Below are 22241 nucleotides of genomic sequence, written 5' to 3'. Positions count from 1 at the left end.
CATGTATAAGACGACCCCTATTTTTTTGAACCCAAAAGTAAGAAAACAAAACTCTAAAGTAGAAGTGAAAATCCAGACATTTGGTGGTGGCGGTGGAAAGTTGTTGATTTGTGGAGGGTGCGATCACCCTCAAAGTTTCCAGCATGAGGTACATGCAGTCCATGATGGTTCTGTCCCAACCCATCGTTGCCCAGTTGATAAAAAGTTACATTTCGGGCTCAGGGTAGAAGGCGCTCACTATGCTTCTATGCTGTGTGGCAAGAATTTCTCCCTCCTGCCACCTGCTTAGCTGTTAAGAGATTATAGCTCAGCAGCAAAGAAAATGTGGTCAAGGATGGTGGTGGGGTTCAGGCCAGAAGGCTGCATGGGAATGCCGTGTGGGCCACATTCAATCAGTGGGCTACAGATATATCATATTAGGTACATGCTGTCAAATCAAGTGTATATTTAAAATGGTATCCTGAGCAGGGAAGTTGTTTCATAACACAGTATGCTAAAGATCAGACTACATTAATGTATTAGAAGAGGCATGGCCTTCGACCACAATTGCAATATGTAGCATATTTTTCACTGCACTTTTTCTCCTGAGTCTCATTATTCCAGAAAGGTTGCTCAGTCTTGTTATATGTCTCATTTCTCCTCTTTGCTGCCATGTTGCTGCTTGCTTGGAACTATAAAGGGAGGGATAAAGGATCTGTCTGGGACCAATTAGAGGATGCTGCCATGGAAACCTTCTCTATGAGTAATAATTATTCTTTTTGCTTTTCTGTGTGTATTAAAAAGATTTCTCACATGTATTCCTATACACTCCACTGTTCTTTTCTTGTTCCTGCATTCTTCATTTGGTGAATACTGATAGAGGAAAACAATAACACAGAACGCAATAAAGTTGGTGCACTGCTTTAGGCAAGGTAGCAAGATGGGACCATAAATGTTTGCAATATATACATTGAGTTAGGACAGGGAACCTTGCCTCTCCTGGCTTGTTGTGATCTCAGTTGTGTTTTTAACAGAACTGATTTTGCTGTGGTGGTACTATGGTGATGGGGGTGTTGATTACTTGGCACATCTTGTGGTGAAAAAGGTTTTTTCCTTGCAAAATTATTGGTCTTCTGGATTAATTTATTCTCTGCTATCTAGGCAAAGAGCGATCAACCTTGTGGGACCACATGCAGTTCTGGGAGGATGCTTACCTGGATGCTGTGATGTTGGAAAGAGAAGGAATGGGAATGGATCAGGGGCCCCAGGAGATGATTGACAGGTAAATTACAAATTCTCTGCAATTTTTCACTCCCTCTGCATTATTTATTTAACTGCTTTCTGGGAATTCAGGATGTGATTTTATTCTGAGTAAATTTGTTGAAATAAATAATTACTTTATATCAATTTATGTACTGTATACTGCTTAGAGTTTTTTTATTAAGCAGATTACAATTTTTTCTACCTTTTTTATAAAAAAAATTAAGACTTTGTTCCAAATTTAATTTTCTTTATACACAAAGTCTGTCTTTAGAAATATTTATTTATTTATTTATTTATTTATTTAAATTTGTATGCCACCCTTCATCCGTACATCTCTGGGTGGATATCAACATAAAATGCAATATAAAAATGCAAAATACATGATAAAAGCAAGAACAAAAACCACAAACCAATAAAAAACCCTCCCACCACCTTGGACCTCCCTGAACCTTTGCTTGTCTTTTAATGTCGGGCCTATAAAAGGAAATGTAACTTAAGGCTAAGTTTAATTTCTGGTCATCTGGTACTGGGTATGTGGAGAGATTTAATTCCATTGAAAAAGATAAAAGAAGGAAGAGGATGCAGAACATTTTGCATCTTTGCAGTTAGTGGCTAAAAGTCCATCAGAGACTCAAGTACGTGTGTGTTCCTTTTGTAGGTATTTGTCTCTAGGAGAACATGACCGGAAGCGTTTAGAAGATGACGAAGACCGCTTATTGGCTACGCTGCTTCACAATATGATAGCCTACATGCTTATGTTGAAGGTGCCATTTTTTCATATTTTAATTTAATTTTTGCACATTTTTGTGAGACTTGTGGTAGGGTATGGGAGAAATATGGGTGTCCTGTGGCCACAAATTTTTAACTCCCCCTATGCAAGAGCAAACCCATATTAATTGCAGAAATAATGAAATGTCATACTTTGTTTTTAGGTCAATGGGATGTATTTGAGCACTTCTTTCTTCTTACTTGATTTCTGCAGTTACTTGTTTCTTCTCTTGATTGACCTGTTTCTATGGTAGTTTAAACTCTTTGGAACACAGCAAATGAGCTCTTGTCTATGTACTGAAATATAAATCTATATGCAAGTGCTTAGGGAGATGTCAGTAACCAAATGCTGTATTTTGCTGTGTAGGTGTCCAAGAACGATATTAGGAAGAAAGTGCGCCGTTTGATGGGAAAATCTCACATTGGCCTAGTGCATAGTCAAGAAATAAATGAAATACTTGACAAAATTGCCAATATAGTAAGTCTTTGACTACCTCTGTATCTATATCTCTGTTCCTTCGGTAGGAGAGGAGGATTATCTTTCACTGCAGCTCAGATGGCAGTGTTGATTGCTACAAATCTGAAAAGAGTTATGTTCCTCTTTTATAATGTATTTCACAAATTGTGTACAAGATTAAAATACTGCAGATAGAAACATTCTGATATCTTGCCTTCTGCATGTACTTTTTATGGCAAGGGCTAGTGGGACCCAGATCTTTGGATGGTATAGATTTACTCAGCAATACCTTGCTTGACAGAGAATCAGATTCCTCACCTGTTTTATTCAAGACAGGAGACACAGAGCTGTAGAAGGAAATTCTTGCTACAAGCTGCCTTCTCACTCTGTTGCCTGGGCTGGGGTCTGCCAGTTTCCTACTGGACTGGAGGCACTAAGTGCTGCTTCCTAAACTCCTACTTAGTAGCTGAATGGGTAAGCAGCTTCTCTAGGCTTAATCTCTTGTTGTTTTGTTACAAGCCTGGGTAAGGAACTGAACCAGCTGCTTCTGGGGGAAACCAGCTCTTTTTATTGCTGTAGTTGCTGGCTGCTTCTCTAGGGTGGGTGTCTTTGGGGCTTTTTGAAGATACTATATCCTGAGATTCAGTGAGAACCCTCAGAACGGCTGTAGGGGAGAGGGGGGAATCATTCCACTTGGCAAGCTTCAATGCTTGTGCAGACAGAACAATTGGAAGAGCACAGCACTGAATCCCATCTTTACTTCTCTGATAGTGCTACTAAAAGAGAAATTAGTTGATGGGTTTCCCATGTTCTTTTTGCTTGCTGTGCCTCCCCCACCATACACATGTTTTTAGAAAGCATAGTTGTTGCATGTGCATGTTACATCAGTGTGTAGATACATTGTGTTAAGTGTATGCTATAAAAACATAATTGGGTGCAAGCTAGCCAGATTCTCCTCTCACTCTGAAAACTTTGGGTGCAGAGTTATAGACAACTCCCCATTTGCACAGGGGTCTTGTTCTGGGTCATTGTGCACATCGGTGGAGCATGTACAAACTCATAAACGTGCCCCATTCCTCCTCCTTACGGGGCTGAAAACTGCTCCCTAGTACTGAAAAAATACTTGGTGCTTTTCAGTGTTTTAATCCAATTTTACTTTTGTACAGGAGATGGGTGAGATCTGACTTGCTGAAGCTGAAGTAAAGATTAAAGTGGAAGGTTTTTAATAAGATTTTCCCTTCTATTTAGAATGGCAGGGAGCTCCAAATCCGACCCAGTGGCAGCAGACATATCAAGAAGCAAACATTTGTTGTACATGCTGGCACAGACACAACAGGGGATATCTTCTTCATGGAGGTAGAGACCAGGTTAAAAGTTAACAAAATGATTGCTGTTAATTGGATTGTATGGCGATTCCTCTCTAATAATATATACGTCTCCAGGTATGCGATGATTGCATTGTGCTGAGGAGTAACATTGGCACGGTGTATGAACGCTGGTGGTATGAGAAGCTCATCAACATGACATACTGTCCCAAAACAAAAGTGCTTTGTCTCTGGAGGAGGAATGGCCAGGAGACGCAATTGAATAAGTTCTACACCAAAAAGGTACATTTTCTACAGTGTTCTGTTTACAGTGACTTAGTATTTTACTGGACCATTTATGTTAATCTGTCTTTGAATCTGCTGCAGAGTTTTGATGCTGAGATAATCAGCAGCTGACATACAATGCGAGAAGCTTTTCTTAAGTGGTGTCACAAGATATTGTTTCCATGGTTTGAGTTGCACCACTCTCCACCCATAACAGCAATTTTAAGCATAGTTTCCAATGGAGAGATGTGGGTAGAACATTGCTATTGAAATGCTCACATCCTAATCTTGGGTTTATGTTGGGATAGATGCATCTTGGATCTGGAGACCTATGTAACATTTTTGCCTGTAACATGAGGAAGTTACAGTGCTTTGTTTTAATAAAATAACATATTTGGATAGCATTCATTTACACACATATAGAGAATTTCAGAATCAGCTGTTGCAAATTGTTTGTAAGGGAAACAGTTATAACATGAGATTCTATGACTAAAGAAAGATGGGATATAAATTTAATAAAATAAAGAAAAAATAGAGCTTTATATGTGGACCAAACAACACTGTTTGTTTGTTTATAAAAATACATATAAGAGAATCTCATATAAATCTCATATAAGAGATCAGTTCAAGGAAATTTACAAATGCAAAAAGCATAAAATGCCATTAAAACAGAATAATCATAAAAATGTCTTGCCTTTTAAGTTCCCCATCCTTTCATCCCAAACGTATTTCAAAATAATGTTGTATTTTGAAATAACCGTATTTTATTATTTTTAGCAAATATTTTTAAAAGTGTGGTCTAAAATACTACTATTATTTCCTGTACATTGTATCCCAACTTTCCTTCAAGAAGTTGAGCTGCTTGGAGGAAATGCGGCAGATAATTAATATGTACTTTAAAATGTTTGTTTGTATGCTTTATTATTCTTTGCGCTATTACGTTCTCGCCACTGTATTAGCTCTACGTTTTATGAATCTCCATTATGTATCTGCAGAAAACCTATTTATTTATTTATTTATTTATTTTAATCCATTGTAGTGCCGGGAATTATATTATTGTGTAAAAGACAGTATGGAGCGAGCAGCGGCAAGACAACAAAGCACAAAACCTGGTAAGAGCCTTAACGGCCATAGATGAGCTTTGGCAAGTGCCACAACTTTCTAAAAGAGTTTTTGGGTGTGTGTTGTCCTTTATATTAAAGGGTCTGAAAATACTGCCCCTCCTTTTCACTCTGGAAATGCTGATGCCAGAAAGGAATTTGACTTTCCTTCAAGGAATTGCCATGGGAGAAATAAACATTATTTATTTCCCCTGATATTGCTGTAATAATGGGATACTGAGCTTAGCAGCCAGATGACTAGGGCATGGTTGCTCTTGAATCTTCTCTTCCACCAAGCCCCACAAATGTCCTAAAGACCCAAAATCTCCCAGCACCTCCAAGATACACACCTGATCCTTTGCAGAAGTCTTAAGCTCCACTAGCAAAATTGTACACAGCTACACATTTAGACATTTGCAGAACTTTTAAAAAAATCCGTATATGTTCAACAACTCGTAGGTGTGTAGGTAGCCTATAAGGAAATGAAGGAAATGTCACTTATTTCCTGCTCACAGAGCCTTTCTCCTGCTCAGAAAGATTGCCAAAATGATTCTGCAGACTAAAACCACTCCCAGTTTAAAGTGTAACATTAGCACATCATTTGTCCACACTGAAAATAACAGTGCAAGTGTCAGCAAGATTGTCGCCCATCAGGCCAGAACAAAACAGTACAAAGTTGCAGGAACATCAACAGATTGGCCCTTGTGTTGTGAGGCTTGTGCGTCAGCAAATTTTTTCAGTAGGGGGCTGGTCCACTGTCCCTCAGATCTTTTGGGGGGGCAGACTATATTTTGGGGGAAAAAATGAATGAATTCCTATGCCCCACAAATAACCAGAGATGCATTTTATATAAAAGCACACATTCTACTCATGTAAAAACTCCAGGCAGGCCCCACAAATAACCCAGAGATGCATTTTATATAAAAGCACACATTCTACTCATGTAAAAACTCCAGGCAGGCCCCACAAATAACCCAGAGATGCATTTTATATAAAAGCACACATTCTACTCATGTAAAAACTCCAGGCAGGCCCCACAAATAACCCAGAGATGCATTTTATATAAAAGCACACATTCTACTCATGTAAAAACACACTGATTCCCGGACCGTCCGCAGGCCGGATTTAGAAGGCGATTGGGCCGGATACGGCCCCCAGGCCTTAGTTTGCCTACCCATGCTTTATAGTAATATAATGAAATGCTAGGCTACTGCTTAGGGCTAGAGCTCTTTGGTTATCCTTCATAAGAATTTAACAGGCATAAATGACAAAACATATCATGATCTCTAAAGTACCAGTCTTTGCAGACATCTAGTTAGCATCTCTATATTGCTTATTGTTATCCATGCTATAGAAATCAGATGTGCTATGGCACCGTTTTGAGGAACGGGTTTGCTTCTTTGATCCTCCTCTAAATGCAGTGTCCTATGTTTTTCTGTGTACGTAAATCACTTTGTATTGGGAAGCATTTTCCTCCTTTTTTCTGTTTTCCTTTTACATTGCAGGCCCTGAACTGGGTGGGGAATTCCCAGTGCAGGATATGAAAACTGGTGAAGGGGGGCTTCTCCAAGTCACACTGGAAGGGATTAACCTGAAATTCATGCACAGTCAGGTAGGAAAGAACCCTTGAACAAGAGTATTTGAGCATGGAGCTTCTTAAAGTGCACCAATAAATGTGTTTCCTCTTCCCTTGGGGAGGTGAAGGAGAAAGACAATTATTTTCCTCCACAGTTAAGAGAATCTCAGTGTTAGTATTCAAATTATGTAGTATCTGTCTCCGAATGAAATATTAACTTTATATACTAGTACGCAGAATTCACAAATTACCAACAAAAATAATGGCCCTAACCCAAATAATTCTTTAAATAAGCTTTAGTTTTTCTGCAACCAGCATATGGGGTTGTTCATTCAGTCTTCTTAATGATGCTATAGATGTATTTTGTTCTTTCAAACTGAAGGAAAAAATGCAATTCAGGTGATGGTGAGGTTTGATTACATTGGATTTCCAAAACAATTTCCAACAATATTTAGTCTTGGAACACTGAGGTATATTGTATGGACGTAGCAAAAAACACTGGTTTTTTTATTAAAAAAAATAACTGTCCAGCCTTATAGAACAATTTGCTCATCATTTAACTTGGGTGAATTCATGACTATTGTTTTATGGAAAAATGAACTAAAATTGGCATTAGCAAACTTTTTTTAAAAAGTAAGGTAGCCAGCATCACGTGTAATTCATCTGCAGCGGCGCTAGGTATATGGGGCGCAAGGGGCTCCAGCCCCCTAATATTTAGGGGAAAGGTGCTGTGCCCCCCCAATATTGAGGGGGCTGCCACTGGCCAGCCTCTGCCCAGGAGCCGGGTAGGGGCTGGGATGAGCAAGCACAAAATCGCCGCCCTCCATGAGTCCTGCCCCAGCAGGTGGTGTCACATGATGCGTCATGTGGCTGCACCCCCTAAATGGGTGGGGCAGGGCAGTGTGATTGAAAGCAGAGGCTGTTCAATAAATCAGAGAGAAACATTTTTTCTCATAAAGATACAGATGTAATTATTCCCTTTTGAATCTGTCATTATCTCTAGGTATAGAGGAAACACAAACGGATTTGTGTGCCACTCTGTTCTTTTCTCTGGATGTGTTTTCTTTTTTGCTTCTCTTGATCATTGTTTTTCTTTTGCTTGGTGTTCATGTTTGTTTTGCATATGCTGTGGAATCAATTTTAGGATTGGGTTTGTGTGTGTGTGTGTGTGTGTGTGAGAGAGAGAGAGAGAGAGAGAGAGAGAGAGAGAGAGAAATGGGGAGAGAGTTAAATTTGTCAGTCAGTCTTTTGTGCAGTGTTCTGTTGTTGTTTTTCTAAGTTTTTTTCTAAGTTCTATTGGTGTCCCTAGGAGCCCTAGGGTGAGATTCAGCGAAGCTGTTCACATATGCTGGGGAGAAATATACATACAGGTGGAAGTTTTTTTGTTTTTGTTTTAACTTTCCAGTATGGCCACTTGCACTGCTCAAGAAGCAAGATGCCTTTTAGCAGAAATGGCTCTCTGGGATTACATACTCACTTTTCAACAATGATTGAGCATTTGCTACTTTGAATACATGGGCGGGGGGAGTGTAGCTAATGAAGCACAGAAAGCGGTGATCAGAAGTCTTTGTGTATAAACCTGATTTCCTTGAATTTCTAACCATTTGGTCTATCTCATCAAATGTGTCTACCCAAACCTGTGTTTGCCAGGGTGACATGACTGCATGAATTGGGACTTTTCTTGAGGAGAATCAGTGGGCAGAAGTGGCGTGTGTGAAGCTTCTGGTACCTATTGATTCCCCCTGTAAATGCCTCCCTCCAGTAGCTGTTCCCCCCAGTTGGTCTGGCTTCTGGTCTTGGAATCGACCTGGGGAAAAATTGGTTAACAACAGTAAGGCAGGGATTTTCAGGAGATAATACAGGGGCAGTGGAAGGATTTAAGCACTATAATGCATGAGCGTAGCCAGGATTTTTGTTAGGAGGGGCAGGCTTTTGTTATGGGGCAGAACCTCAGATTTGTATTGGTTGGTATTGATTTAGGGGGGCAGCTGCCCCCCTGCCCTCCCCTTGGCTACACCCATGTTATAATGACAGAGTTTGGAATCCTATAGTTGCCTCATAACTTGCCATTTGAGCCTTGGGAATAAAGCAAGTCAATTCTTTATAAATTTTCAAGTGTATTCTAATTCACCATTTATTCTAAGTGTATTCTAATTCAAACTTCTCTGTGTATTTAAGCTGTTTGGGGGACTGTGTCAACTGAATTGTACATACCTTTCATGCCTTTATTCCATCATGGAAATAAGATAACTTACACAGGGTTCCCAATGGTTTGCCAACGAAGTAGCAAAATCATGTACAGTATCCTTAAATCATGCTCTGGGGCTATAACTTTGTCCACTGTTGCAATCTGTAATCCCAGATACAGCAGTAGATTCCCAAAGCACCCCAAAACTGTAAACCCAAATGGACTCTAGCATGATAGGTATTGCTGTATTTTGCCCAAATAACAAGCCCTTTGTTGTGGTATTGTCAAGATTTGGAAACTTATTGCTTGAAGACTGACAACCTATTTTTTGCAGCCTTGCACTGGGTAAACACTGAGATTGTAGATTCTGGTAAAACAGAAAAGGATAGAGATAGGTGTAATCATCCCTTGTAAGCTTTTTATTCATTTTTCTGATAAATGAATGATTCTAAGGACTTTGTCAGTTACTCAATATACAACATAATAAACATGTTATTCAGTTAGTTGGGGAACATCTTTCCCTCCAGAAGCATTTCTCTTTCTGGGATGTTGCATCTTTTCCTAGGAATTAGTACTATACTTTTTAAAATGAGAAATTGCTAGATTTTTAAGTGCGTTTTAAGGAACAAAGCAGGCTATCTTCGTTTAATAAAGCAGTCTCCTACTTATCTCTCCCATCATATCCCTGTAAACAGACTATCCTCCCATTCTTTGGGGATGGCATATCATAATATTGACATTGTATGTATGCTAGTGTAAGTATAGTGCTAATAGAAAAACACCTGGGATTTTGTTTGGAGAGATCTTAGTATAGAGATATTCTGATTTCCCTCCTGTACATAGGCCATATATTACCCCTCGTCCTGAATGAAACAGCTGTGATTGCACTTTCCAAGATGCGCATGGATGTTTGAGAAGCTACTTTGGGTGTTGAATGGACTACTACAATAAGATAGCTTATTTATTTTCACACACTTGGGTTTCTGAGTCAGAAAAGTGAAAACCTGCTGCATCATTTTTTCCCTCAACCTCCCTTTGTTTTAGCACTTGGTGTAATTTGCAGTCTGTAAATCTTGAGCATCGTCACATGTGGAAATATAGAAGAAAAACCCTTGGTTTGGGTGGGAAGCATGGCACCTCTTGCCTGCCCTCTGTGCCGGAGGAGGATGCATGGAGAGGCAGACATTTAATGGGATGGGGCAAGACCACAAATGACAGACCAAATCTGGAAGCAGTCTGTGTCCCTCCTTTTCTTTCATTTCAAAGTGTGTTGGTTTTTCTTTTTGCTGTAACTCAGTTGAGTGCCTGAAGGGGGTAGCAATGTTGGATATGTCAAGAGTTACTAACTCTTTCGTTTCTCTTCCATGCTTTCTCCTCCTGCAAGGAGCGGAAGGTACTCCATCTTCTGCTGTCTTAGCTTCTTAGCCTTTTAAGTTGTTTCTTGATTTCTAGCATTGTGGCAATTTTTGGATTTTTATTTTCCAATTTCTCTTTCTTTTGATTTAAGTAGTAAACTATAGTTGAACTGGTAGTATGTGCTACAACATTCCAAGTTATAACTGCTGTGGTGTGCTTTTTGTTCTTGTTTTATTTTGACATTGCCTTCTTTATTCTAATCATGTGTCTTCCTCCTCTTTTCTTTCAGGTTTTCATAGAGCTGAATCACATTAAAAAGTGCAATACAGTGCGAGGAGTCTTTGTCCTGGAAGAATTTGGTAATTACATTATTTTGATATTAGGTTTGTACTCACATGGCAGTAACTCAAATTTCTGATCCTCTCCATGAGGCAGAACTGTACCTTTTTGATAGATTTTTCTTTTTGGGGGGTGGCAGGGAAAGGTCAAAGGAAGCAGCATAAATTGTGTCAAAACAGGTTATTAGAACTGAAGAAGACAGTGAACTTGAGGCATTGTTAAGCTTAGATAACAAGATTTTAGAGCTGGAGTCACCAACCTTTTGGGTCTGTGGACATATTTGGGAATTTGAGCAACTCTTATGGGCACCACCACAAAGCAGCTACTATGGGGATTTGCCTGGTCAAAAAGAACAAGTTACTTGCCCAAGAGTCTGAGTACAATACATCACCATGGCATATGTGAAATCCTTTTTAGTGTCCCCAGGATGAACTATAATCCCCAGATTCCCAGATTCCTTTCTTTTTTAAAGTACATTTCTAACAATTTTAGAACCTGAGATATAAGGCAAAACTTATAGGCACTATTCTTCCCATTTTGGGGGAGAAATTGGCTGCTTCATCCTTTCAGTGCTTTATTTTGCCTCCCCCAATGGAAAAATTCCTGTGGACACCCATGTCTGTGAGAGATGCACTTGGACAGAGAGACAGGGAGAAATGCAGGTATGAAGTGTGTTGTGTATGAGTGTGTGTGTGTGTGTGTGTGAGAGAGAGAGAGAGAGAGAGAGAGAGAGAGAGAGTTGCATGTGCATATGGGGTTTGTATGTGTGCGGTGAGTGTATGTGGGTACAAGAATGAGTGAGGTGTGACTGCCTTGTATATTTTTCCTGTTGCTGAGGAATGCTCCCTGTTGCTATCAGGAAGAAACGTGTGGGTGTGGGTGTGGGTGGGTGTCAGAGAGAGAGAGAGAGACCAGCAGGACATAGCTGACTTTTCTGAGATTGTCCAGTGCCGATGGGGATGGGAACCAGCAATTAGTGTACTTTGTTTTTGTTTTTTTTTAAACTAGGCTATCTTTCTTTAGTAGTTAGGCTGTTACTAGATGTAGCATTCAGAGAATATTGATGCATTGCATTGGTTTCAATGAAGTGGGCTCTGGATCATGAATCTTAGGCCACAATAATTTGCTAGTTCAATGTGTTAGAGGATTCGTGTTGTATGTTCTGCAACAGACTAAAATGTCTACACTTCTTTGATTTGTATTTGATCTGAGGTGAAATGAGGCTAACAACTTAACTTCTTTTTTGCTGCTTAATAAAACTTCATTTAATAGAGTAAATTCAGCATAGTGATTTGTTCTGTTTTGACAAGGAACTTATTCTGATGGGAAAAGAAGAGCTGGGAAAGGGATAGCTAGGTAAAGAACTTCTGCTACATGAAGTGAGTGTAGAATTTAACTCAGGGCAATTTAAACTTCCATATTTATGGATGTTCCAATTTATTCCAATTTATGAATTTTCATATACGGTGGTGCCCCGCAAGACGAACGCCTCGCAAAACGAAAAACTCGCAAGACGAAAGAGTTTTCCGTTTTTGAGTCGTTCCGCAAGACAAAGTTCCCTATGGGCTTGCTTCGCAAGAAGAAAGCCCATAGGGAAATCTCCGGGGACCTCTTTTAAATGCTGGCGGTGGGGAGCAAAGCCTTTCGCCCCCCTCCGGCCTTCAGAAGAGGTCCAGGAAGGCTGGCGGGGGGCCGAAAGGCTTTGCTCCCCACCGCCAGCATTTTAAAAGCGGTCCGGGATAGCAGGGAATTGCGCTGCGCTTTCCCGCTATCCCGGACCGCTTTTAAAATGCTGTCCGTCGGGAGCAAAGACTTTCGCCCACCGCCAGCCTTCAGAAGAGGCCCTGGACCTCTTCTGAAGGCCGGCGGGGGGCGAAAGTCTTTGCTCCCCCCCGCCTGCCTTCCTGGGATAGTGGAGAAGCGCAGCGCATTTCTCCGCTATCCCGATGGCTTTTGAAGCGAACGTTTTGCTGCCGCCCGCCAGCATTTTAAAATCGCCCCGGGACAGCGGAGGCTTCGCTGCCGCCCACCAGCATTTTAAAATCCGCTGTCCCGGGGGCTTTTAAAATTGCTGGCGGTCGATAGCAAAGCCCTCCTGTCCCCGGAGCTTGTGGGCGGGAGGTGGGGAGAAGGGCTTTTCTTCCCACTGCCAGCCTTCAGAACAGCCTTCTGAAGGCTGGCGGTGGGAAAAAAAGCCCTTACCCCCCCCAGCCTTCAGAAGAGGTCGGGGGACAGACTGTCCCCGGACCTGGTCTGAAGGCGGTTTCCATAGGAACGCATTGATTGATTTTCAATGCATTCCTATGGGAAACCGTGCTTCGCAAGACGAAAAACTCGCAAGACGAAAAAACGTGCGGAACGAATTAATTTCGTCTTGCGAGGCACCACTGTATCAACAATCATTTTTCTTTTCAAATTCATTGAAATGTGGGGGCATGTAATGTAAAAGTGAATTCCATCTTCTGAAGATGGTTCTCCAAGACATCTTTTGAGAGTATGTACACTGGTACAAATCAGCAGGTCAGTTACGCCAAAGCTCTGTAGCAGTTTGTAAGCAGTCCATGCCATCTGCACTGCACCATAGGTCACTGCAAGGGATTCACATAAATGCTCAACTAATACTCAGACTGACTGATCAGAGCAATTGCTGGTCAATATTCCAGTTCATTTCGCTTTGGGAGACCCTTTCTGCTGTGAAAGTACTGTTTGGGTGCTTCCAGAGAGTGGCCTTATACCACAGAATAGGGCCTTCAGATCTGATTTGGTTGGTTGTCCATTTGACACATTAGCCACACATTTCCATTTGCAGTCATCAATGTTCATTCTGTTCTGCCGCTTGCCATCCACCACATTGGGCAGAGCTTGACAGAATGTATCTGAGCTAAGTTTTGTGCCACTCCTCCCACCCTCCCCAATCTCCTTTTTCTAGTCTGAATATATGTGTATACAGGTATTTCTGAACCTATGTATGTGTGCATCTTTTAAAGAAATAAAAAATCCCAAGAGCACACATTACCAGTCTTATCCAGCCATTTATCTGGTTTCACAATGAGTAAAATGGAGGACTGTGCTTTTTTGCGGTAGTGAGGGCCATATTCATTTTCATTTGTTCACTTGATTTTTAGTTTTTAGCACTGAGGTGAGATTTACCATAAGACTCACAAGAGTGAGATTTACCATAATACTTGGGTAAGAATGATAAAGAGGTCTTCTGCAGTACCTCCATATTAAACATTTTTTTAAACCCTGGTCTATGTACTCCAATTCGTCTCAAAGGCAATCTCCCTACATGGTGTGAAGGTACTGAGAGACTAGATCATCCAAAACAGGCAAGCCTTCAGCATGAAACGATCAGTATTCCAGTGGTACTGGGGACCACTGCAAGTGAAATGACTAGGGATGTGACAGAGACTACCTAACAAAATGCCACCATGTAATAAACCACCCACCAAAAGCTAATGAGCTTTCAGACCAGAAGTGACTGAAGATTTACTTAGAGGTTAATTTTACGTATATTTTCTAGGTTAAGGGGAAATCTGTATTAAATATAAAAAATGGGCTGATGGTTTGATGATAATGCCATGAGGACACTCTAAAAAACTTGTGTTAGTGATCAGCACCAGGTCCACAATAAACTTCCCATCTAGAAACTCCCCTGGAAAGAAATAAGTTGTTGCAGTCTTGGCCTGTCCAAAGAAAGGGTTCATCCCTTCTTCCCTTTGATATGGCCCTGATCTGGATCAGGCATCCCTGTGCTATGTGATTGTTTACTAAGTTTACTAAGTTAGAACGGGGTGGGAAGCCTCTGGTCCATGGGCCAGATGCATCCCATCAGGCTTCCCTATTTGGCCTGCAAACTGCTTCGTGCACACCATGCCCACGCGGCCTACACCTGATGTCAATTGCAAGGCAGGGAGGGGTGGGACTTGGCAGATTTCAAAGCAGCCAATCACCTGATATCATTTGTGACATCAGGTGATTGGCAGATGGGCAGCTTTGCCCACCTGTCAAATTTGGCCTGCGAGAAAGAACCTGATAAGTGCGGCCAAGGGTGAGAGACTATTAAGAGTTATGGTCCAGCTAAGAGCCACAGTGTCTCCATCTTTGTTTCAGTCAGTTTGTGTCTGACAGGCCTTGAAACCCAAATTACAATGACTATAGACAATAGGCTCAAGCCTTGTGTATAATATATAATTATCTCATGTTTTGATAATTTCAAAAGAAGACATTATCAGCTGTGTAGGAAAGTATGAAAGTGGTAGTACATGGAATCCACAATTGCTAAAGCAGATTTCCCTCCTTTTTCCTAATAGGAAGAATTGTAGTTTTTAACATCCAAAATAATTGTCTAACCAATGAGTAATTAGGTTGTTCTGTAGGTCACACTGATTATACTTCACATTGCTTGATCTTCGTTTTGTCAGCTTGGTTGTTTTTATGTTTCTCATGTTATCCAAGACCACTTTACAAAGGACAATGTGGAAGTTGGAGATGAGATCTTAGGGCAGGGGTCTGCAACCTGCGGCTCCGGAGCCGCATGTGGCTCTTTTACACCTTTGCCGTGGCTCCGGGGCGGATACTAGCGAGGGGAGGAGGAGCATTGTGCGCCCCGACACTCCCCACTGTGGCGGGCGCTGTACTGGCTGTGACGTCGCATGGGGGCGGTGCGTGTGTTAGTCACGCACCGTCCCGACGCCACCTTCCCACCCGCCCGCCACATTGTAAGGGGCATGTACGCTGGTCACTGCATTGAAAGGGGGCATGTACGCTGGTCACTGTTTTGAAGGGGAGTGAAGAATACACACACACAAAAAGGTAGCTTGTTAATTTAACATTTATTTCTATGAGGAGGAGTAATTCTGAGGGGTCAAACAAAGAAATAATAAAAAAGTGACAAAAAAGTTATTTTTATAATGACGAGTTTTGCGGCTCCCAGGTTTGTTTTCCTTCGGAAACGGGTCCAAGTGGCTCTTTTTGTCTTAAAGGTTGCAGACCCCTGTCTTAGGGCGTATAGCTGGAAGGAAGTGTTCCTGGAAGGAATTGCTTAGAGAAAGTAGGAAGCACCAGGCCTTGGCTCTGAGATTTGAGTTACTGCTATGTATTTGTGCTTAACTTTTTGGTGACCCCTTCACTGTTGCTGCTATGAAAACCTTCATTCTCCAGCAGGTAAAGTGTTGCCCCTCGTCCCAATCCTTTGTTAGTACTTTGTACCTGTATTCTTATTCACAGGGCAAGAGGAAGCAGGATGGCACTTGTGTACTTATTTCTTTCATCCTTCTAACTGTAAAAGCTTCAGAAACCAGATGCCCCCCTTTTAGCTTGTTTTTGGTTTGTTTGTTAATACTATGCAGTAGTAATGTTTTATCCCCCTTCCCCCACCAAACTTTTTTTGGTCTTTGTAACCCCCCCCCCCCTTGGTTCTCTTCCAGTTTCCTTTCTAAAAACCTATTTATTTTTGGAGTTGGGGAACAGGGGGATTTAGTGAGCATGATGGTCCGCTTCCTAAAACCAGTTCTTAAGGGTCAGGAACTTTGCAACTCCTCTTCTGTTTGGTCCAAACTTCTTGACTTCAGTTTCTTCTGTCCAATATACTTGCCTTTCAAATGATCATACTAACTCCAAGCTCAGAAATGTGTTAATCATTTTTTATTCCTTTTGTGATGATAGAGTAGGTTTTAGTTGCTTAAATCATTTTTATGGGGATACAGAGTTGGCACCAGAATTATTTGATACCAATAAGTAAAGTAGTTTAGAGTGAGACCTTGCTCTTCATCTAGTTCCTGGTGGCATGGAATAGTGTCTTTTGGGCATGTACATATGTTAAATATGTGGGATTTTCCTAAGAACTTTCCAGAAATGTTGATGCCGCAATGCCCTGTGTTCTAGCTGCTGGCACATAGTTTTGTATCAGAGTTATGAGTCATTGTAATATTGGTTAGTCTTTTATCGTTTCGTATTGACCTTCTCCTGGATAGCATTTGTTCTTGTGTATGAAAGGGTTTGTTTGAGTTATATTGTTTCCCCACATAAGGATTTATATTGAATTCATTTGTTCATAGATTGCCTATTCATTTATTCCATCTTAGTAGGTGATATCAGGGTTTATATGATAAGATACTTACTCTATCTTTCCCCATGATAAATACATGGATTCCTTTTGGTGGGGGAGAGTGGTTCTTTTCTTCAGTTGTTTTATGTTAACCTAGAAAATCTGAGATGTTTTGCAAAGAAAAGATTCAAAATCATTCCATAATCATTTGACTTCAGAATATACAGGCGTCCCCCCACTTACATTTGGGTTGTGTTCTGGGGCCCTCGTGCACATAAGCAAAAATCACACAAGTGGGGAATACTCTCTAAAAAGCTCTCTCTGCACATAACTCTCTCTTAAACTAGAGTTGAAGCCCTGGGTCCACTTGGAGGCTAGAGGACGCACAGAGAAGAGGTGGTGACTTGCTACCATGTATGTCAGTTGCTAGGCGGGGAGGCTGAGCAGCCTAAACAAAGCCCTGCTGTTCCTCTGGTCTTTTTGGGGCTTCCTCTGCCCTCACTGAAGTCCTCTTCAGGCTCTGGGAAGAATCTCCTCGTGAGTTACGGGGACTCTCTAGCACAATCCTGCCATTTCCTGGTTTGAGTCTACTTATTTATTTATCAGTGCTGCTCGCATATGTGGTCAATCGCGTGTAAGTTGGAGGGACGCCTGTAGTTGTTTGGTTGTGGTATTCAGATCAGAAATTGTACTAATGCACAAGCTTTTGATGTGGTAAATTTGAATGTGATAAAAGAAGAGCAGTATTTCCTTGGTTGTTACTTCTGCTTCATTATTGCAGAGGGAATAGAAGTTGGACTTCCTGGCATTTAATTTTTAATATCCATAAGTAAATTTCTGCTAGTTTATATAAGAGTGGAATATGTATCTGCTGTTGCTGATGTACAGGCGAAATCTGAAACTAAGCCTGTCACATTGACAAAGGATTGAACAGAAGTATTTAGGCTCTTAAGATGGTGCCTGCCTAATGCATCTTCCTTTGGAATGTTCTCTAAAGCAAGAACTAATGGCACCAGCAAAGGTATAGGTCAGTGTTTAATGGTAGAAAGAAAAAAGAATGAGTAAAGTTTAGCATTAGTAAGAAAAGGATTGTTTAGTTGAGATTCCTGCATTGCAGGGGGTTGGACTAGATGACCCTTGGGGTCCCTTCCAGCTCTACAATTCTGTGATTCTGAGTGTTTTTTTCCCTGCAGCTCATTGCACATTTCCTTTCCTCATGCCTTTGGGAACATTGTACTATATCCCTCAATTTTTCTTGTCGTTTTTTGAACTCTTTGTTTTGTCTCTTGCCCGTCCGGTTTTAGTTCCTGAAACTAAAGAAGTGGTGAGCCACAAGTACAAGACGCCAATGGTGAGTCATCTGCTATGTCTTCTGGTTATTTCTCAAAGGTTTTCTTATCATGTCCACCCTGTGGCATTTCAGCATTCAGACTGCTCTCCATCTTGCTAATTTTCCAAGTTAGACAACATCACTTCAATGGAAGCTTCTGGGGAAGTGTGGTTATGATCAGTTTCAAAATGAAGAGAATAAAAATAAAGACTGAAGGAATGTATAAGCCTACAGGTTTTTGTGTGTATTCTGATGATGGGTTTCAGCTTATTTTTGTGTTGAACTTCAGAAAGCAAACTAGGGCTTGTGCAGAATTAAGTTTGCTGAGAGAGAAAGCGTAAGAGAGAGACTAGCAAAACTTGATGGTTTACATTTTATCTGATTACTTCAACTATAAAGTATAAAATAATTGATTTTTTAAATACATCAATCAGCATCTAGAAAATGGGACAACTACTAATTAATGTTTACTTTTCCACCCTATTTTCCAGAAACTAGGAGGACTTGTGGTTTGAGCTAATAAAACATGGGAATCTTCAACTCTATAATTAACTTAAAAGTCTTGTATTTAAGATGCTACACGTACTGGCTTAGGATCACTGAGAACATATTAATGATTACCACTTGAGATCTTTTGAATTAATGTGAAAACAAAATTTTTAATAATTGTCAGGTGTATATTGAATCAGATCTCTTAAGAGTTTTAAAACTGTTTGATGTGACCCTCCAACAACAACAACAACAACAAAAGACTGTATCCAAATGAGGTCAACTTTTCCCCAAGAAAACAAAAACAAAAAACTGTGAGATTGTATTAAGCATGAGAGCAAGTGCATATCTACAAAATTACACCTTCATCGAAAATTTTACTTTTTTTTTAGTAAAACAATATAGTTTCAAATAAATCATTGGGATCAACAACACCCTACATTGTATAGGATATAAACCCACTAGAATGGTGTGTGGGATCTAATAGACAGTTGCAGAAGACTGACAGAAAAGCTTTTCCCCCCCTGTTGGGGTACATTTGATGCTACCAGTTAACAGAGGATTAAAAAAATATTTAGACACTGTATAAGTATGTTTGTGTAGATGACAAAGTCTAGTGGTGTTAACAATATGTTTGGGCTATGACCTAGAATAAGAAATAAACCTTCCACATACCATTTTCACTCTGTGTATAATATTGAACTTGTAGGTGGAATTTTGGTATCATTTCCTTTAAACATTACCTCCATAGATCTCCTGATGCTTTGCTGCAAACTCAAACAAGTTGTTTTTTTATTGCATAAAAGTCTTTTGTGGCTAGCCAGAGTCTGGATGGCACATAAAATGGTTGCACTCTTGTGTAATTAGTACTTTCACTTTGTGAAGTCATCTACTCAGGATGAAGACAGATTCAGGCACCTCAGTTACAGTGCAAACCCAACTTCCTCCTAGTTTTGCAGCGCTGCTCCCAATATTTTTTACTGAGTTTACAGTTAATAGGTATTTATGATACAAGTGACCACAAAAGGCATGAGAAATTCAGAAGGGCATCATACCTACTCAACTGTGATCTTGCAGATGTGTACATGAAAGATGGAAAAACAAAAGCAATTTTTACCACAAACAAACAAACAAACAAACAAACAACAACAATAATAATTATGCACTAGTTTTGCAGCTGAAATGAAATATGTGCATATCAGTGAATGGAATGCCAACCTTGCCCCTCCATAATGCTTCAAGCAAGCTGCTCCCTCCCTGCCTTTATCTTTTGTAAAGCACTGCATGGTTGTTCATTTAAGCACTGATTCATCTCTTGATTTTGCTTTGCCTCCATAGTAACAGTAGGGCAGTCTGACTTCTGAGAATGCACCTCCTTTTGGCAGCAGACAAGGTCTGGCATCCAATTCTGTCATCTAGGAGGCAGAGCTTCCGCTATTTCCAGACCAACCTTATCTCAGTGGCATAAGGCAGGATCCCTCAGGAACGCTCGTAAAGGGCTTTCAAATTAGACGTCCTTCCTATCCTAGAATTTAATAAGCTCCATGCATAAACAGTTTACGCAGAGCCATTCTTTATAGAATTCAACCTTGAAGAGCAAAGGTATGTTTTAAATCAGGGCAGTCCAACTTTTCATATCAACTGGGCCACAAGAATACTTTGACACAGAACTCTCAGGCTACACACTGCCTTATTGCATGGGGCGGGGGGAGCAAGGCCATAATATGATGCCCCCCCCGGCACAGCCCTCATACTGCCTCCCCAAAACTGGGAAAGCACAAACTAGGATTTGGGAATGAGGAAGGAGGACTCTAGGACTCTATCAGAGCCCTCACGCCTCCTTCCCAAAGCCCAGCCTCACCCGGCTCTGGGAAGGCAGCACTGGGGGGGGGGGCGCTAAACAAGGCATTGAGGGCCACACCTGAGTGCTCCATTTTAAATGCAAGTAAGGGCACTGCAGATAGGTTCCACAGCTGGAAAAAGTTACACCTGTTATTGCCTTAATTTATTTGAGGCTGAAACAGTGGGCATTCTTTAGCCTTATACGAGTGGATGGGATAGATGAATCACCAATTTCAAGGCATTACATCTCATCTATTGGAGCTTTCTATAATTGTTCTCGAAGTAAAGGAACTCTAAGGTATACGATAAATACAGTCCGGAGACCTTTAATTACTCAAACCTTCACTGTTGTCTTTCCTAATGTCTTCTAGGCTCATGAGATCTGCTACTCCGTATTGTGTCTCTTCTCTTATGTGGCTGCAGTTCGTGGGAAAGAAGCAGAAAGCAAAAGCAAGCCACCTCGCCCAGTCTCCAGCTGATCAACACCACCACTGGAAATTCATTGGCCTGTAATACTCCCTTTTCTATGGCTGTTATTGGAGCTCACATAACCGTCTCTTATGAAAACTTGTTTGTTTATCTATGGCCCTGCAGGTCCCCTTTACAAAAATCAGACTTAACTATTCATTTGTGTGCTGAAGCTGTTCTTCTCCAGCACTTATTGGCATCCTTTCTAGAACTGAGTGTGGTCTGCTCTGGCCATGCTCTTGGAATTAGCTGTCCCAGACGATTTGCTCACATGAGGTTCGGCTCTCTTTATTTTACAGTGATACCATTGTTTGACTTTTTATTTATTTATAGAATCAAGCCTCTGTTTTCATATTTTCTGTTATGTATGCGATGAAAGCAACTCAGTGTTGCCTGCTGCTGCTGCTGCTGCTAATGTGCTTTACTGTACATTATTTTGTTCCTTGCTCTCCAGACTTAACTTTGTCAGCATGGAATTCCTTTCACACGGCCCTTTTTTGTCTGCAAGCTGCTCCAACCCATTCCACAGAAAGGCATGGTTGTTTGAGAGTGGAAGCAAAACTACACACATGTCTAGTCATTGTGTCTTCAGAGGAATGGGTGGAAATCAAGGCACAGGAAGGATGATGCAGTCCAGTGTGCATGTACTGTACATATTCCTTTAAACAGGAGACTAATATTTTGCTGACATTCCAGTTCAGTTCTGTAGTACATGCTTATAGTGATAGACTTCTACATGGTAAACGTCTAGAATTAAGTGAAGAAAGGCAACTCTCTACCACCACCACCACCAAAATCAACACAGTGCTATTGGTTAAATCATTACATACTCACATAAAGCTTCAGTATTTAGAGCACCCTATAATTCTGTTGTATATTGTTGGAAACACATCAAATCATAAAATGGTTGTGAGGATGCAAATGTTTGTCCATAGCACTGCATATCCTCATTCCAAGTCTCCTTTTAGCCATTGCTTCTGTCAAATTGTACATGTATATTAAAGAATTTTGCAAACACCGTGCTACTGTGCAATGAAGCCTCCCTCCCAGGTAAAGTATCATTTGATTTTTTTATTTCTAATTAAGCTGGAAAATGAATATTTAATATGCCTTTTATTTTTTCATGGATTGTACTGGACTCTAATGCAAACACACACCAGGGTACTTGAAGGAGAGCATCTGCAGTATATAACAAACTGTAGAACATCTGACTGACTTCTCTGACTCATATTGGAGTACCATATGAGTTCATAGGGTTTATTGGCAATCTGCCTCCAGAAATCATTGGGATTGTTCCATTCAGCTTTGTCTGTGTGGCTGTTGAATGGACTGTGTATTATGAATGAGTTGCCAGGGAGGGAGGGAAGATGTACATATTTCAGCCCCACATCTATTTATAGAAAAGTGTACAGTTGTGTGAATGTGAAAATAAACTACCATTAAACCAC

At 40.7% G+C, this 22241-nt stretch overlaps 1 protein-coding gene across 50 annotated transcripts in view; it reads left to right on the top strand.

Moving 5' to 3' along the window:
- The window catches only part of MADD (MAP kinase activating death domain), an 80375-nt gene extending 58134 nt beyond the window's left edge, over nt 1-22241 (top strand). For 27 of the 50 annotated variants that reach the window (XM_083748937.1, XM_083748930.1, XM_083748928.1 and 24 more), the window contains 11 exons: nt 680-742; nt 1141-1261; nt 1901-2006; nt 2378-2488; nt 3716-3823; nt 3910-4074; nt 5096-5168; nt 6662-6768; nt 10566-10635; nt 17969-18015; nt 20697-22241. In XM_083748937.1, the coding sequence (XP_083605063.1) occupies nt 680-742; nt 1141-1261; nt 1901-2006; nt 2378-2488; nt 3716-3823; nt 3910-4074; nt 5096-5168; nt 6662-6768; nt 10566-10635; nt 17969-18015; nt 20697-20804 (1079 nt within the window). In that variant the 3' untranslated portion in view covers nt 20805-22241. The remainder of the gene's footprint in view (nt 1-679; nt 743-1140; nt 1262-1900; nt 2007-2377; nt 2489-3715; nt 3824-3909; nt 4075-5095; nt 5169-6661; nt 6769-10565; nt 10636-17968; nt 18016-20696) is intronic. The other 23 variants (XM_083748941.1, XM_083748940.1, XM_083748933.1 and 20 more) reach the window with 3 other exon arrangements.

Source organism: Podarcis gaigeae (genome assembly GCF_964106915.1).
Source record: "Podarcis gaigeae genome assembly, chromosome: 1".
Classification (NCBI taxonomy): domain Eukaryota; kingdom Metazoa; phylum Chordata; class Lepidosauria; order Squamata; family Lacertidae; genus Podarcis; species Podarcis gaigeae.
This window is presented reverse-complemented; position numbering and strand designations above follow the sequence as displayed.